We start from the raw sequence: 17,976 nt of genomic DNA, 5'->3' as shown, positions 1-17,976 counted from the left end.
CTCCCTCGCCTTGGGTAGGGAGGGATTATTCTGGAGGGCATTTCTGTCCAAAATCTAACGGAAATTATCAGTAATGATCCACTCTGTGACTGCCCAAACAGTGGGATTTAGGGGGGAGTCTGCACTGAACTCCACAGCAGCTGGTGGGCAGCTCTGATCCACTGAATGCAGCAACTGGCCTTTCCTACTGGATAACTGGAGCTGGAAATGGGAGGAAGCTGGACACAGAATCAATTCTGTAATCACACAGCAATAAACACTGAAATATTCCACAATCAGCAGCTCTGCGGGCTGGGCTGGGCTGGCTAGGCTCTCCCTGCCCCTTGCCCTCTGCCCCTTGCCCCCTGGCCCCTTGCCCCTTGCCCCCTGCCCCTCACTGACCGGCCCCCGCTCCTCCGCTCCGGCATCAACGAGCAGCCAGCCGGCACCCACACTCAAACCACTTCCGGCCGCCTGGACCTCTGAACCGGAACCACCTCCTTCCGCAGTCACCACACCAATCCGGCAGCTCACTCTCAGTGCGCAAGCTCAATGCCGGCAGCTCTCTCTCAGTGCGCAAGCTCAATGCCGGCAGCTCTCTCTCAGTGCGCAAGCTCAATGCCGGCAGCTCGGTCTCAATACACACGCTCAGTACCGCCAGCTCGGTCATGCAGTGCACAGGTGAAATGCTGGCAGCTCGGTTATAGTGCGCAGGCTCATTCTTGGCCGTTCAGTCACAGTGCGCAGGCTCATTCTTGGCCGTTCAGCCGCAGTGTGCAGGCTCAGTGCCGGCAGCTCCGTGTCAGTGCGCAGGCTCAGTGCCGGCAGCTCGGTTTCAGTGCGCCGGCTCAGTGCCGGCAGCTCGCTCTCAGTGCGCCGGAAGCAGTCTCCCAGCACCAGGTTAAAGTCCAACCAGTTTATTTGATATTAAACGCAGAAGCTTTCGGAAACTCTGTTCCTTCGTCAAATGTGTAGAAGGTTCTGATCAGAGAAGGGTATATCAGGTCACACACAGTTTACAGAATATTGATTAGAATGTGAGTCTTTCCAGCTGACCTGCTATTCGAGTCTTAAAGGTACAGACAATGTGAGTGGAGAGAGGCTTAAGCACAGGTTAAAGAGATGGGTATTGTCTCCAGACAGGACAGTTAGTGCGATTTTGCAAACCCAGGCAAGTCACGGGGGTTACAGATAGTGCGACAGGAACCCAAGATCCCGGTTGAGGCCGTCCTCATGTGTGCGGAACTTGGCTATCAGTCTCTGCTCAGCGACTCTGCGCTGTCACGTGTCATAAGAACATAAGAAATAGGAGCAGGAGTCGGCCATCTAGCCCTTCGAGCCTGCCCCGCCATTCAATAAGATCATGGCTGATCTGAAGTGGATCAGTTCCACATTCCCGCTTTCTCCCCATAACCCTTAATTCCCCTGTCTATCAGAAACCTATCTACCCGTGACTTAAATATATTCAGCGAGGCAGCCTCCACCACTTCAACGGGCAGAGAATTCCAGAGATTCGCCACCCTTTGAGTGAAGAAGTTCCTCCTCAACTCCATTCTAAACTGCCCGCCCCTTATCTTGAGGCTGTGCCCTCTAGTCCTGCTATCTTTTCTAATCGGGAAGAATCTCTCTACCTCATTCCCTATCCATCCCTTTCATTATCTTATACGTCTCTATAAGATCCCCCCTCATCCTTCTAAACTCCAACGAGTACAGACCTAGTCTATTTAGTCTCTCTTCATAGTCCAACCTCCTCATCCCCGGTATCAGCCTAGTGAACCTTCTCTGCACTCCCTCCAAGGCCAAAATATCCTTGCGCAAGTGCAGCGACCAAAACTGCACACAGTACTCTAGCTGCGGCCTCACCAGTGCCCTGTACAGTTGCAGCAAGACCTCCCTGCTTTTATATTCTATCCCCCTCGCTATAAATGTCGTGAAGGCCACCTTCAAAACACACGCCAACACAGAGTCGCCAGGCAAAAACTGATAGCCAAGCTCCGCATACGTGAGGACGGCCTCAACCAAGATGTTGAGTTCATGTCACACTATCTATAACCCCCACAACTTGCAAAATCTCACTAATTGTCCTGGCTTGAGACAATTCACACTTCTCTAACCTGTCCTTAATCTTATCTCCATTTGCATTGTCTGCACCTGTAAAGACTTGATTACCAAAGACTTGCATTCTAACCATTATCTTGTGAATTGAGTTTGTGTCTATATATGCCTTGTTTGTAAATCCAATCCTCCACTCACCTGATGAAGGGGCAGAGCTTTGAAAGCTCATGCTACTAAATAAACCTGTTGGACTTTAACCTGGTGTTGTAAGACTGCTTACTGTGCCTATCCCAGTCCAACACCAGTATCTCCATATCATTTATTAACCTCATAAGTGGCTTATTAAGTCTCTTTGAAAACATTTAATGCATCTTTGATTTGATTTATTAATGTCACATGTATTAGCATGTGGCGAAAAGTATTGTTACTTTCGTGTCCGAGGTGGACTGGGAGCAGCTACTATTCAGAAAACCTACGGAAGAGCAGCGGGGGACATTTGGAAAGGTAATGGAGAAAGTGCAAGCCCAGCATGTTCCCACTTGGTTGATAAGAGTAACAAACCCAGAGAACCATGGGTGACCAGAGAAATTCAGGATATGGTGAGAAGGGAAAAAAAGGCTTTTAACAAGTTAAAGAGGAGCAAATCAGTGGAGACATTAGTGAGGTATAGAATGTGCAGGGTGAAGCTTAAGCTAATTAGGAAAGCAAAAAAGGATATGAGAAAACCCTCACTGGTAAAAGTAGGGAAAATCCCAAGCTATTCTCGAGCATATCAATGAGAAGTGGAGAACCAGGGAAAGAGTGGAGCCCATTTGGGACTAAGGGGACAATCTGTGGGTGGAACCAGAGGACATTAGTAGTATGTTGAATGAATACTTCACATTTGTTTTTAGCCAAGAGAATGAGGATGAAGATATGGAATTTAGAGACAGAGACTGTAAGGTTCTTGAGCAAATTGATATCAGGAAGGACAAGATATTGGAGGCTTAGAAGTGGACAAACCTCCAGGTCAGGATGATTTGTGCCCGAGGCTATTGCGAGAGGCAGGGGAGGAGATTGCAGGGACTTTGACCCAAATTTTCAGTTCCTCTCTGGCCACAGGGGAGGTCATGATGTGGAGATGCTGGCGTTAGACTGGGGTAAGCACAGTAAGAAGTCTCAAACGCCAAGTTAAAGTCCCTGCAGCACAAGCTTTCGGAGTCTCAGGCTTCTTCATCAGGTGAGTGAGGACAATACAGGAGTTGGGACATCTTGTTGAAGTTGTACAATGATGTGGGTATGCCGGCGTTGGACTGGGGTAAACACAGTAAAAAGTCTGACAATACCAGGTTTTAGTCCAACCGATTTATTTGATAGTAAACTCACAAGCTTTCGAGGGGACTTTTTACGAAGTTGTACAAGACATTGGTAAGGCCACACTTGGAATACTGTGTGCAATTCTGGTCACCCTATTATAGAAAGGATATTATTAAACTAGAAAAAGTGCAGCAAAGATTTACCACGATATTACCATGACTTGATGGATTGAGTTAGAAGGAGAGGCTGAATACACTGGGACTTTTTTCTCTGGAGCGTAGGAGGCTGACGGGTGATCTTATAGAGATCTATAAAATAATGAGGGACATAGACAAGGTAGGTAGTCAATACCTTTTCCCAAAGGTAGCAGAGTATAAAACTAGAGGGTTTAAGGTGAGACTGGAGAGATACAAAAGTGTCCAGAAGGGCAATTTTTTTACACAGAGGGTGGTGAGTGTCTGGAACAAGCTGCTAGTAGTAGAGGCGGGTACAATTTTATCTTTTAAAAAGCATGTAGATAGTTACATGGGTACGATGGGTATAGAGGGGTATGAGCCAAATGCGGGCAATTGGGATTAGCTTAGGGGTTTTAAAAAAAGGGCGGCATGGACAAATTGGGCCAAAGGGTCTGTTTCCATGCTGTAAACCTCTATGACAAACAGGTCATATACAGACACAAACTCAATTTACAAGATAATAGTTGGAATGTGAGTCTTTACAGGTAATCAAGTCTTAAAGGTACAGACAATGAGAGTGGAGAGAGCATTAAGCACAGATTAAAGAGATGTGTATTGTCTCCAGACAGGACAGTTAGTGAGATTTTGCAAGCCCAGGCAAGTCGTGGGGGTTACAGATAGTGTGACATGAACCCAAGATCCCGGTTGAGGCCGTCCTCATGTGTGCGGAACTTGGCTATCAGTCTCTGCTCAGTGACTCTGCGCTGTCGTGTGTCGTGAAAGCCACCTTGGAGAACGTTTACCCGAAGGTCAGAGGCCGAATGCCCGTGACCGCTGAAGTGTTCCCCGACTGGAAAGGAATGCTTCTGCCTGGTGATTGTCGTTCAATTGTTGTCGTAGCGTCTGTATGGTCTCCCAGGTGTACCATTCCTCGGGACATCCCTTCCTGCAGTGTATCAGGTAGACAATGTTGGCCGAGACGCAAGAGTATGTACCGTGTACCTGGTGGATAGTGTTGTCATGTGAAATGATGGCATCCGTGTCGATGTTCTGGCAAGTCTTGCAGAGGTTGCTGTGACAGGGTTGTGTGGTGTTGTGGTCACTGTTCTCCCGAGGGCTGGGTAGTTTGCAGTGAACAATGGTCTGTTTGAGGTTGAGTGGTTGTTTGAAGACAAGAAGTGGGGGTGTGGGGATGGCCTTGGCGAGATGTTCGTGTTCATCAATGACGTGTTGAAGGCTCCGGAGGAGATGTCGTAGCTTTTCTGCTCCGGGGAAGTACTGGACAGTGAAGGGTACTCTGTCCACCGTGTCCCCTGTCGTCTTCTGAGGAGGTCGGTGCGGTTTTTCGTGGTGGCACATTGGAACTGTCGATTGATGAGTCGAGCACCATATCCTGTTCTTATAAGGGCGTCTTTCAGCATTCGTAGGTGTCCGTTGCAATCCTCCTCATCTGAGCAGATCCTGTGGAAATGGAGGGCTTGTCCGTAGGGGATGGCTTCTTTAACGTGTTTAGGGTGGAACCTAGAGAAGTGGAGCATTGTGAGGTTATCCGTGGGCTTGCGGTACAGCGGAGTACTTCAGAGGGTGGTCATGACCAACAAATTTGATTGAATTTTTTGAGGAGGTGACCAGGTGTGTAGATAAGGGTAGTGTAGTTGATGTAGTTTATCTGGATTTCAGCCAAACCTTTGACAAGGTCCCACATGGAGACTTGTAAAGAAAGCAAATGAACATGGGATACACAGTAACTTGATAAAGTAGATTTAAAATTAGCTCAGTTGTAGAGATAGAGGGTGATGACAGAATGCCGCTTTCGTGACTGGGAGCCAGTGTCCGGTGGTGTACCACAGGGATCAGTGTTGGGTCCCCTATCATTCATCATTTATATAAACGCCATTAATGACTATGTGGGCTGTAGAATCAGTAAGTTTGTGGATGATATAAAGATTGGATGGGTGATAAACAGTGGAGGTTGAGTTTCTTGGCCTACAAGAAGATATAGCATGGGCAAATGGGCAGATAAGTGGCTGGTGGAATTTAATCCTGAGAAATATGAGGTGATACACTTAGGAAGGAGTAATTTGATAATTCCTACCCTATTGGGTGTTGAACGCTGCTTTTGGGCAGGGTTCAAAGGCACTCAGTATATGATCGAGGACCCTGGCATCAGGAAGGGGAGGAGAATGCTGAGAGCCACCAATGTGCTCTTGCAACCTCCATCTCCCTTTGCAATCTACATCCCACAATCATTCGCTTGTGGCCTGTGTTCATTTCGTGATCCTGCACCTTTTGTGGGTACATTACCGGCAGCTACCACCACACTCCCAGTAGCACTGCTGAGCAATGCAGAGCTACTAGCCTCTGATTGGCTGGTAGCCCTCTAGAGTGGGATTTTGCACCTGATCTCCTTGATCCAGCTCCAACCGTCTGAGAGGTAATCAATTTGGTGTACTTTCCGAAAAAGAGGAGAAAGGGGCTGGTGGATGAGACTCCTGTCACCTCCAATAAATGTCATGATGTGGAGATGCCGGCGTTGGACTGGGGTAAACACAGTAAGAAGTCTGACAACACCAGGTTTAAGTCCAACCGATTTATTTGATAGTAAGCTCACAAGCTTTCGGGGTTTCCCTCTTCATCAGGTGAATGAAGAGTTCTGGCCTCGGACAGAGCATATAACAGCACAGACAGTTTACAGATTACTGATTAGAATGCGAATCTTTACACCTAACCTGCTGTTCAAGTCTTAAAGTAGCTAACAACATGAGTGGAAGGAGCACTGAGCACAGGTTAAAGAGATGTGTATTGTCTCCAGACAGGACAGTTAGTGAGGTTTTGCAAACCCAGGCAAGTCACGGGGGTTACAGAGAGTGCAACATGAACCCAAGATCCCTGTTGAGACCGTCCTCATGTGTGCGGAACTTGGCTATCAGTCTCTGCTCAGCGACTCTGCGCTGTCGTGTGTCGTGAAGGCCACCTTGGAGAATGCTTACCCGAAGGTCAGAGGCCGAATGCCTGTGACCGCTGACGACACACGACAGCACAGAGTCGCTGAGCAGAGACTGATAGCTAAGTTTCGTACACATGAGGACGGCCTCAACCGGGACCTTGGGTTCATGTCACACTATCTGTAACCCCCACGATTTGCCTGGGTTTGCAAAACCTCACTTACTGTCCTGTCTGGAGACAATACACATCTCTTTAACCTGCACCTCCAATAAATACCACCCACTGATTCATTTCTATTCCATAATTGAGTTACAGTTTTAATAGACATTGGACGTCAGAACACTACGAAGGAGTTGATCTTTATTTGTCCTTTGGATGTAGGCGTAACTGACTCAGCCAGCCATTTCATTGCCCATCCCTATTTGCCCTTGAGAAGATAGTGGTGAGCTGCTTTCCTGAACGGCTGCAGACCCTGAGGTGTAGGTATGCCCACAGTGCAGTTAGTTCATCATATAAAACCCTTAAACACTACTAAAAAAAGCAATATATTCCTGAGCTGCACTTCTATGTGTTTCTGATATGTGCTCCCACTGGGTTAGATTTCATTCTGCAATATGAACACAAAGCTTATCCTGGGATTTATTGGAGTCCAGTGTTAAAGACAGCAGACAAGAGGAAAGGCTGAGTTTAATTGTTAAGACCCCCCACCCCCAGCTGTAAAGCTATTGCTTCATGCATCGTTCCTCCAACAGTTCTGAGGTATTTTTTACTGATTTGTGGGACATGGGTGTCGCTAGCATTTATCCCTAGTTGCCCGAGCACATTGAGACTCAACCACATTGCTGTGTCTCTGGAGTCACATGAAGGCCAGACCAGATAAGGACAGCAGACTTCCTTCCCTAAAGGACATTAATGACGATCAACGATGGTTTCATCAGTAGATGCAAAATTCCAGTCTTTTCTTATTGAATTCAAATTCCACCATCTGCTGTGGTGGGATTCGAACCCGGGTCCCCTGAACATTAGCTGAGTTTCTGGGTTAATAGTTGAGTGATAATACCACGAGCATGCCAGCGAGATCATCAGGACCCTACTGGTCAAAATGCTGCTTACGTCAACAAGGCTGTTGTGTTAAGAAATAAACAAATGAAGCAATGAAGTTTTGCAAGGCAAAGAAATCGAGGTTAAATAGCAGTAGGAAACATGTAGTAACATACAAATTACTATTGCTGCGTCTGCCACACAGTTTGATTTAACCCTTATATGGTGGACAAAGAATTGCGAGTAGGCTTCTTGTTAGAACATAGAACACTACAGCACAAACAGGCCCTTCGGCCCACAAGTTGCGCCGATCACATCCATACCTACCAAGCCATAGAACTATCTGTAACTCCCAATCCTATTAGATCCCATATACTCATCCAGAAGTCTTTTAAAAGACCCCAGCGAGTTCGCCTCTACCACCACCGATGGCAGCCGATTCCACTCACTGTTGTAACACCAATATTTATTACACACAATTAATAATCACCCCCCCCCCCACCAATCAAAAATAAGTTATTGTACAGAATACTAAAGTTCAAGTCCAATACTAGACTTTGACTTAACTGTTGCAAGTAGCTAAAAGATATTGGCCTTTATCCATGTGTTGGTCTCTAGTCCTCGGCGTAGTCTCATTCTTTGGTCTGGCTCTGGTCTTCCTTCCTTCTCCGGTATGGTGGCTCTCCTCGTGCTGGTCGTTGCTGGTGATGGTCACTGTTGTTGTTGCTCGATCATGCGTCAGAGAGAGAAAGGGAGCTTCTCCTATTGTTCAGCACCTTTTATCCCTCCTTGCTTTCGTGTTCTTTTGGACGGTCTCCTGATTCTTGCCAACCAGTCGATCAGGGCCTGATCCCCCTGATCAATAAGAGTTCAATCAGGTGCTGCTCACACCGATTTCTGGCTGTGTACCCAACGGCCATGCCTGTAGGTGCTGGAGGCACGTAGGTCACTTACCCCCTCCTCCGAGATAAAGGACTAAGTGCCCCCTTTATCTGGTAAACAAGTATGTTTGACCAGAGAGTGTCCATTGTCTTTGGGATGGCCTATTTCCTGTGTATTCAGTTATCTGAGCGGCAGCCTTCTCTCTGTTTCTCTCTGTCCTTTTCTTTTGAGGTTGCACCCTGCCTGTTTCAGTGCTTGTCCAATTATCCCAGCATGCTCCGTAAATCATCATTTTAGGTGGTCCGTTTTGCCACAATATCAATAATGGAATCTGAAACCAAAGATAGCCTCTGAAAAGGTCTTTGCATCTTTAAGGATCCGTCTTCAGTTGCCACTCGTCCATAGATTAAGTTGCAGTTTGCAAGAGGAACAACATTGGAAAACTGGTGTGAGAACAAGATGCTTTTGTGTTAAGACTAAAATAAAACTTGGGCTGTGTTGGCACCTAGGAGGGGTGGTATTAAATGCACCCCAGGACTGCGCATTTATCTTTTCATTAAAGGAGATTAGCTCTGATGGTTCAGCATTTCCTTAATACTACACTGAGATATGTACTTAAGTCAGTGGAGTAGAATTGAATCTATAAAATCTGACCCAGAAACGAGGGTGTTGCCACTGACCCACGGCTAAACTGGTTCTTTGCACATATTAGTTTATTTCTTTCCGTAATGTTAGCACTGGAATGCCGTCACTGTTTATTGTCCTCCGATTGCAAAGCTATTTCATCAATTTGCAAACAGTTCACTTTCCCAACCAATCTGTTTGCTCTGACGTGGTGATATTTATAAGGAATTTGCTCCTTTCCACCTGCCACCCACTTTCCACCGAGGCAGTTCACAAAACTGCAGCTTTGCGGAAGGAGCAGAAATCACAATTTGCAAAGAAAACTAAAAGAAGATTAAGGGAAAGCGTTTGGAGTCTCCGGGAGGTTTCCAGGAGCTGTAACAGTGTATGCCTGTGTAAGGTGTGTACTATAGACACTAAAGGTGACTATCCAGTGATTAACAACCAGGACTTAAATCTGAACTGTTTTGTAAAGCTAAATAGCGCTTTATCAAATTTTGATGATCATTGTGTTGTATTCTTAGTATAATTTTCTGAACACAATAACTAAGAAAATGATGCTGCTTATTGACTGGAACATTGGTCTACTAAACCTTCCTATTTAACCTTTACAACAATCGTGGTAATTTACAGTAAAATGTTTACATAACTAGAACTCTTTGAACACCTCCTATTCCACTTTTGGTCTCAATCTTGAAGAGAGAAACAAAGTTAACTTTTCAGGTCTGTGACCGGGAGATATAAAGGTGTTTTAGAATAATAAAGGAAAGGGTCACAGGTGCAGTATACCTGTCCAGTTTAGTAGGATCTGATCTGCATGGCTTGTTGTGAGTAATACGGCACGCTGGTTAGCACTGCTGCTTCACAGCTCCAGGGATCCGGGTTTGATTCCTGGCTCGGGTCACTGTTTGTGCGGAGTTTGCATGTTCTCCCCGTGTCTGCGTGGGTTTGCTCTAGGCGCTCCGGTTTCCTCCAAAGATGTGCAGATTCGGTGGATTGACCATGCTAAATTGCCCCCTTAACATTCTAACATAGCCAATGCGTGGGGTTACAGGGATAGGGTGGTGGGGTACCCCTGAATAATATAATGAGTCAGTGCAGGATCAATGGGCTGAATGACCTCCTTCTGCACTGTACGGGTTTGATGGATTAATAATTAATGGGTAGGACTGTAGTTTTAGAGGTAAGTTATAAAATTGTGTGTTGTATATTATATTAATCCTGTCCAATAGCATTATTTATTTGCCAGGGAAAAGAATCCTATTTATTAAGAAATGTTAGCAAGGTTCTTTAAATAGAAACTGGAAGCAGGAGCCGATCGTTCAGCCCTTCGATGCTGCTCCACGATTCATTTTGACCATAGTTGATCATCAAATTCAATATCCTGATCTCGCCTTCCTCCCATTTCCCTCGATCCCTTCAGCCCCAAGAGGTATATCTAATTTCTTCCTGAAATCAGACAATGTTTTGATCTCGTAGGAGAGAATGAACGAACTGAGTCTCCCAAGACCATGTAGAATTTCAACAAAATCGGCTTCATTCAACATACATGAGGGAAAGCAGGACTCACGGCTGTAACTATAGCTTGCTTCCGAGCTGCTGTACTGGGCATAGGCTGTTACAGATTCTTACACCCCTTTCTGTTATATTACAAAAGCATTATATTTACATCAGGTTATCATATTGTTACTTTGAATTGGTTCTGTTTTTGATAACATTATACTGTTCCATTGTCCTGTGTGCTTCAGTTTTTAATCATTTTTTGGCCATCTCCTGTCTACCTGTTTACAATATCAAAGCGTTGTTTATGTCAAACTGATTTTGACGAAGTGTTAACTGCCCTGGACAAATGATTAAGATTTCAGAGGCACAATGGTTCCTCTAGATCTTTTGGAGCATTGATTAGTGATATCAATTCTCATATAGTTCCTGTAACCTGGAAGTGATACCACCTGGGGTGTAGCTGTTTTGGTGCCGTCCGAGATATAGTTATTTGTATTTTGCCCTGTCTGCCTGCAGTGGTGTGGATGCCGCAGTGCCGTCCGTTTAACCCTTCCCATACATCTCTCTCCTGCTGCAGCCCACACTCCCTGGGTTTGCCCAACTGTTTCCTTAGCTACTTTCTGTGGGAGTGAATTCCACACATTCACCACTCTATGGGTGAAGAAACTTCTCCTCACCTCAGTTCTAAAAGGCGTACCCCTTATCCTCAAACTATGACCGCTAGTTCTGAACTCCCCCACCATTGGGAACATTCTTTCTGAATCTACCCTGTCTAACCCCGTTAGAATTTGATAAGCTTCTATGAAATTCCCTCTCACTCTTCTAACCTCCAGTGAATACAATCCCAACTAACTTCGTCTCTCCTGTTATGACAGACTTGCCATCCCAGGAATTAGCCAGTAAACCTTCACTACATTCACTCTGTAGCAAGGACACCCTTCCTCAGATAAGGACACCAAAACTGTACACAATACTCAGATGTGGCCTCACCAACATCCTATACAATTGCAGCAAAGTATCCTCCTCCCTATTCTCAAATCCTCTTGCTATGAAAGCCAAGTGTGTTAAATGTTATAAATGTGTTAATGACTCAATACAATCCAAGACTAAAAAGCATTTAATGAGTTCTTCATATGTAAAAAGGATCTGGAAGCTCGGTTCCTGTATGGGAGCTAACCCTGAACTCTGTAAAAAAAAAAAAAAAAATTTATTGTACAGGTAAATTCTATCTTGCAGTAACTCTTGATATTTATTCCTCCAAATGACAGCTACAGTCCTTCGAATAGTTGTCTTTGAGTCTCACCCAGAGAATGGAGCCTGTAATCCAGGCTGATATTGCTATCGTCATATCCACTGAGAAACAGCTCAGTGTGCAATATGAAATGTTTCAGCCAGTTAGCAGCTTCCTCACTGGCCTGGTGTAGGGGCAGCGAGACAGCCACTGAAGCATAGCTCAGGCACTTGTTGATTATATGTACATGGTTTACACTTCTCGACAGTTGTGCAGGGGTTGAGTCAGCGTCCCCAGTTGAAGAGAGTGTTACAGTGGGTCCGACCCCAGCACGCGGGAGGTCAGAGCCTAGGGTTTCCAATGTGGGATCATCAAGCAGGTGCTGATTTTGGGCTGTGTTGTTGGTGTCGTGCTACAGATCCTTCCACAGGTCTGCAGCAGAACCGCCTGGCTCGGGCAGAACAAAGAACAAAATCAGCCTGGGAAACAGACCCTTCGGCCCAACGAGCCCACGCCGCCATCTCAACACCACCAGTCCACCTCTCCACCCACGACCCCTGTCTAATGTTTTATGGCCATCCAGATTGAGGGAAACTGATTTAGGGACAATTTATTCCTGCCAATCAGCCTAACGGCACATCTTTGGGGTGTGGGAGGAAACCGGAGCACCCGGAGAAAACCCACGCAAGCACGGGGAGAATGCGCAAACTCCCACAGACACCGGCCCAAATCCATGTGTCTGCACAGCAATCAGCGATAGTCACTGAGCTGTCGTCTGGCCCAGTATCTTGTCCAGTTTAGGCACACACTAACGATGTGAAGCACGAGGCCAATCTCAAACAACTAAGAGCAGCCCCAGTACGACCCATCGCGTGTATGCCCCTCATTGGACACGAGGTGGACCGACTTAAAACCTGTGAATGAAAAGAGAAAAAAAAACATTATTATCATACTATATCCATTTACCTTACCAGGGACGCCCCAATGCTAATGAACCTTATTTAAACAATCTCCTATATCCACCCATCTCCAACCCACTCATGTTCCTGTCTAAGTTACTCTTAAAGGACTCTAGCGTGTTTGTCTCCACCACCGTACTTGGCAGAGCATTCCATACCCCCACTACCCTCTGTGTGAAAAACCTCCCTCTAATATCTGTGTTGTACCTCCCCCCTCACCTTAAGTCTATGACCCCTTGTCCTACGTGTCTCTATTATAGAAAATAGCTTACCTCTGTTTACTCTATCTATACCCTTCATAATCTTATATACCTCTATTAGATCCCCCCTCAGTCGCCGTCTTTCAAGGGAAAAGAGCCCCAATTTCTTCAATCTTTCCTCATACCCCAGTCCTTCCATACCAGGCAACATCCTGGTAAACCTCGTCTGCACTCTCTCCAGAGTCTCCACGTCCTTCCGGTAGTAAGGTGACCAGAACTGGACGCAGTACTCCAAATGCGGCCTAACCAACGTTCTGTACAGGTTGGCCCTTTGCCGCTGTTTCGCTCCTGAAGGAGCGGCGCTCCGAAAGCTTGTGATACCAAATAAACCTGTTGGTCTTTAACCTGGTGTTGTGAGACTTCTTGTTGTGAACACCCTACTAAGATGCCCTTCAGTCTTCAGAGATCTTTGGACAAACAGATCCCCTGCTCCACAGAACCTCCTAGTGCCATGCTGTTCATTGAGTTCTTCCTTGTCGAATTACTTCTTCCAATCACCTTTCACTTTTCAGGGTTAAATTCTATCTGTCATTTATCCGCCCATTTGACCATTCCGACTATATCTTTTTGTACTCCAAGATACTTCGCCTCGTTATTAACCACCCGGCTTATCCTTCTGACACCCACAATCTTACTAATCCTACCCCACCCTCTCCCCCACATTATCACTTATGTCATTCATATATATAGTGAACAGTAGTTAGCACTGCTGCCTCAGTGCTAGGGGCTGGAGTTCGATTCCAGCCTTGAGATACTACCTGAATGGAGTTTGCATATTCTCCCTGTGCCTGCGTGGTTTTCCTCTGGGTGTTCCGGTTTTCTCCCACAGTCCAACGATGTGCAGATTAAATGGATGGGCCATACTAAATTGCCCCTTAATGTCCAAAATTTTGTAGGTTAGAATCATAGAATGCTACAGTACAGAAAGAGGCCCATCGAGTCTGCACTGACCACAATCCTATCCAGGCCCTACACCCATATCCCTCCATATTTTACCCGCTAACCCCTCTAACCTAAGCATCTCAGGACACTAAGGAGCAATTTCAGCATAACCAATCAACCTAACCCGCACATCTTTGGACTGTGGGAGGAAACCGGAGCACCCGGAGAAAACCCACGCAGACACGAGGAGAATGTGCAAGCTCCACACAGACAGTGACCCGAGCCGGGAATCGAACCCAGGTCCCTGGAGTTGTGAAGCAGCAGTGCTAACCACTGTGCTACCATGCCGCCCCTAGGTTAAATCCACAAGGATATGGTATGATACTCTGAGAGTCAGTGCAGATTCAATGGGCTGAATGGCATCCTTCTGCACTGTAGGGATTCTATGATTCTATGTAGAGGGGACCCAGCACTAAACCCGTGATACGCCACCTGTCACTGGCTGCCATTCACTAAATCAACCTTCTGTAATCACCCTCTGTCTCCTACAACTAAGGCAATTTTGAAACAATTTATCAAGTTACCTATTTCCTATGTGAAGTTACCTTCTTTGTAAGTCTCCCATGTGGGACATTGTCAAAAGCTTTTCAGAAATCCATATAAGTTACATCGACTGCACTACCCTCATCTACACACCTCAAAAAATTCAATCAAATTTGTTAAGCATGACCTCTCTCTGCTGAAGCCATGGTGATTATCCCTGATCAAGCCATGCCTCGTCAAGTGGGAATAGGTGCGCTCTTTCAGAATTTTCTCTAATAGTTTCCCTACCACTGATGTGAGACTCACTGATCTGTTGTTCCCTGGCTTATCTCTACGACCCTTCTTAAATAGTGAAACCACATTTAGCTGTTCTCCAGCCTGGCACGTCCTCCATTAACTGAGAGGAGTTGAAGATGTGTTTCAGTCCCTGCAATTTCTCCCCTTGCCCCCGCACAGCAGCTTGGAACACAATTCTTGGGATTTTCCCTACTTTTACCAGCCAGAGCTGTCTCATTGCTTTCCCAATTGCTTTCTTAAGCTCCACCCTGGACTTCCTGCACCTCACTACTTCCCAATCTATCAGCATTTAAATAATACTCGGCTTCTCCTTCTGAAGTGGATAACTTCACACTTAACTATCATTCATTTGGCCTCTCACTCAACTTGTCTAAATCACCATTCTCTTTATTTCCTCCTCACTTTTTTAATCTTGTTTTGAGTCATCAGCAAACTCAGAAATATTAGTTCCCTCATCTTTCAGAGAGTGGGTACAGACTTGATGGACTGAATGGTCTCCTTCTGCACTGTAGGAATTCTGCTGGGCGAATGGGCCAGGAACTGGCAAATGGAATTTAATGTTGGCAAGTGTGAGGTGGTCCACTTTGGTAGGAATAATGGTAGGAAGGACTATTACTTACGGGGCGAAAAACTGCAGCAGGCGACGGTGCAGAGGGACCTCGGGGTCCTTGTGCATGAGTCGCAAAAACCCAGCTTGCAGGTGCAGCAGGTGGTCAGGAAGGCGAATGGGATGCTGGCCTTCATAGCGAGGGGGATTGAATATAAAAGTAGGGAGGTCTTGCTGCGGCTGTATAGGGCATTGGTGAGGCCACAGCTGGAGTACTGTGTGCAGTTTTGGGCGCCGCACCTGCGCAAAGATATTTTGGCCTTGGAGGGAGTGCAGAGGAGGTTTACTAGGCTGATACCGGAGTTGAGGGGGTTGAGCTATGAGGAGAGGCTGAATAAACTAGGCTTGTACTCGTTAGAGTTTAGAAGAATGAGGGGAGATCTCGTTGAGACGTATAAGATGATGAATGGGATGGATAGGATAGAGGTGGAGAGACTCTTCCCGCTCAAAAAAGACAGTAGGACTAGGGGGCACAGCCTCAAGATAAAGGGGGGGCGGTTTAGAACGGAGTTGAGGAGGAACTTCTTCACTCAAAGGGTGGTGAATCTCTGGAATTCTCTGCCCGTTGAAGTGGTGGAGGCTGCCTCGCTAAATATTTTTAAGACGCGGGTTGATGGGTTTTTGATAAGAGAGGGGAATTAAGGGTTATGGGGAGAGGGCGGGAAGGTGGAACTGAGACACGACAGATCAGCCATGATCTTATTGAATGGCGGGGCAGGCTCGAAGGGCTGGATGGCCTACTCCTGCTCCTATTTCTCATGAGTCTTATTTCTTACATTGTGATATTGACCATCCATACCAAATCCACGCGGGGATGTATTCTCACAATGTTTATGCCACATTTTTATTTTCATGGATTGTGTTAATGAATTTTGTTTTCCAGAATTGGAGGGGAAATTGTCAGAATGATTTTGGTAAGTTCACCAACATCCAACTTAGATAAACAAACTGTTCCCTCTTCACTGTGAGTATAGGTTACAGAAGAATTTTCTGTGAATCTGTTTGAAGGTGTGAATGTTATAACTGGTTCAGTTTTCTGTGTGACTTGAATTTATATCTTGCTGCAGTGTTGTCACGTTTGGAAAGCGTAAGAACATAAGAACATAAGAAATAGGAGCAGGAGTAGGCCATCTAGCCCTTCGAGCTTGCCCCGCCATTCAATTCGAGAGATTTAGGTGCCTGAGAACTTCACATCGGGGAGTAAAAAGACAACATCGAACCATAGAATTATAGAATGCTTATAGCATACATAAGGAGGCCATTTAACACATTGGGGGCAATTTTACCATCAAATTGCGCCCGTTTTTGGGCGTGACGCGAGTAGCACGATCCGTGCCCGCGTCTGTGCCAATTCCCACTTTACCAAGGCCTGAAAATGGCCACAATCGGCATCCCGCTCAAAATGGGCACAATGTCCATTTAAATATATTTCCGATATCCAATTTGCACTGATCTTGAGTCTTGTAGATGCTGCTGGGTCCTTGTCCACATATCACTCTTCCAGCTGAAGGGTGTGCGTAAAGCCCTTGGAAATTACACTGCTGCAGCTGCAGAACTTTTCAAGGAGCTTTGTTGCTGGGGGGGGCATCTGGGTGGGGAATGGGGGATCTGTGTTGCTAAGGGGCCTATGGAGGGCAGTGTGTGTTGCTGGGCTAGGGGCAAAAAACGTTCCTTAACCTCTCCATGTGTCTCTCCCCTTCTCCAAATCCCCTTCACGTTGGCAAGCTGGCTTTTGCATTGAAACTGATTGATTTTGCCGTTCTTTCGGAGCTGAGGAGGAGGAGCAGGAGGAAGAATTGTGGGCACAGGAGGCCTGGGCCTTATCATTCACAGGAGTAGAGGAGGATGGCCACCAGAGGCAGCAGGTGGCAGCCATTTGCCCAAAGTGCAGGGTGAAGGAAGAGAGAGCGGAGACCCTGGCAGTTCTGCACACGAGTGTCATTTGAATAGATGTTGGACACCATGTGCTTCTGAAGGCTCCGGCTCCAAAATAAGTACATAAGAAATAGGGGCAGGAGTAGGCCATCTAGCCCTTCGAGCCTGCCCCGCCATTCAATAAGATCATGGCTGATCTGAAGTGGATCAGTTCCACTTTCTCCCCATAACCCTCAATTCCCTTGTCTATCAGAACCCTATCTACGGGTTAGGTGGATTGGCCATGCTAAATTTTCCCTTAGTGTCAGAGGAGCTGGCTATGGTAAACGCATGGGGTTATGGGGATAGGGCCTAGGTGGGATGGTGGTCAGTGCAGACTCGATGGGCTGAATGGCCTCCTGCACAGTAGGATTCTATGATTCTAAGTGAAACCCCCAGCGCAGGAAACAGGCTGAAAAGATGTAAGCAAACTCACATCTGTAAGTAAGGGTCTGCTGTTTTTAACACTCTATGCTCCTTAACATCACTCTCCAATATACAGCAGGCTTCTTTACTTTAAATCAAAGAATCGCAAGGTTTGTTAATGCCAATGAGCGAATGGTGTCAGATTCAGTGTTGTGATAGCTGGGTGTGTTGTGGCTGTTAATAATGTCACACCTCGTGATCAGACCCACCCTGTGCCAATGTCCTGATCGCCCCAGGACACCTCGTTTTGTTCTGAAGTTAGTTATACAAAGCTCACAGCAAAGCTCAAGAATTCTCTGCTCATTCTCATTTATTTTTCCCAGGCTGGGATTTCTGAGGCAGGAGGCCTTGGCTT

The 17,976-nt window shown here is 46.2% G+C and overlaps 1 protein-coding gene across 1 annotated transcript in view; it reads left to right on the top strand.

Annotated features, from left to right (window-relative positions):
- The first annotated feature begins 2,515 nt into the window (after positions 1–2,515).
- Positions 2,516–17,976, top strand: part of LOC145335783 (mucin-5AC) — a 58,510-nt gene continuing 43,049 nt past the window's right edge. The window contains exons 1-2 of the mRNA XM_080181513.1: positions 2,516–2,538; positions 16,165–16,195. Of these exons, the coding sequence (XP_080037639.1) occupies positions 16,187–16,195 (9 nt within the window). The 5' untranslated portion in view covers positions 2,516–2,538; positions 16,165–16,186. The remainder of the gene's footprint in view (positions 2,539–16,164; positions 16,196–17,976) is intronic.

This window comes from Carcharhinus amblyrhynchos, unplaced genomic scaffold (assembly GCF_965287045.1).
Source record: "Carcharhinus amblyrhynchos unplaced genomic scaffold, sCarAmb.v2.hapA scaffold_41, whole genome shotgun sequence".
NCBI lineage: Eukaryota > Metazoa > Chordata > Chondrichthyes > Carcharhiniformes > Carcharhinidae > Carcharhinus > Carcharhinus amblyrhynchos.
The sequence above is the reverse complement of the archived record's forward strand: the minus strand, read 5'-3'. Positions and strand labels throughout refer to the sequence as shown.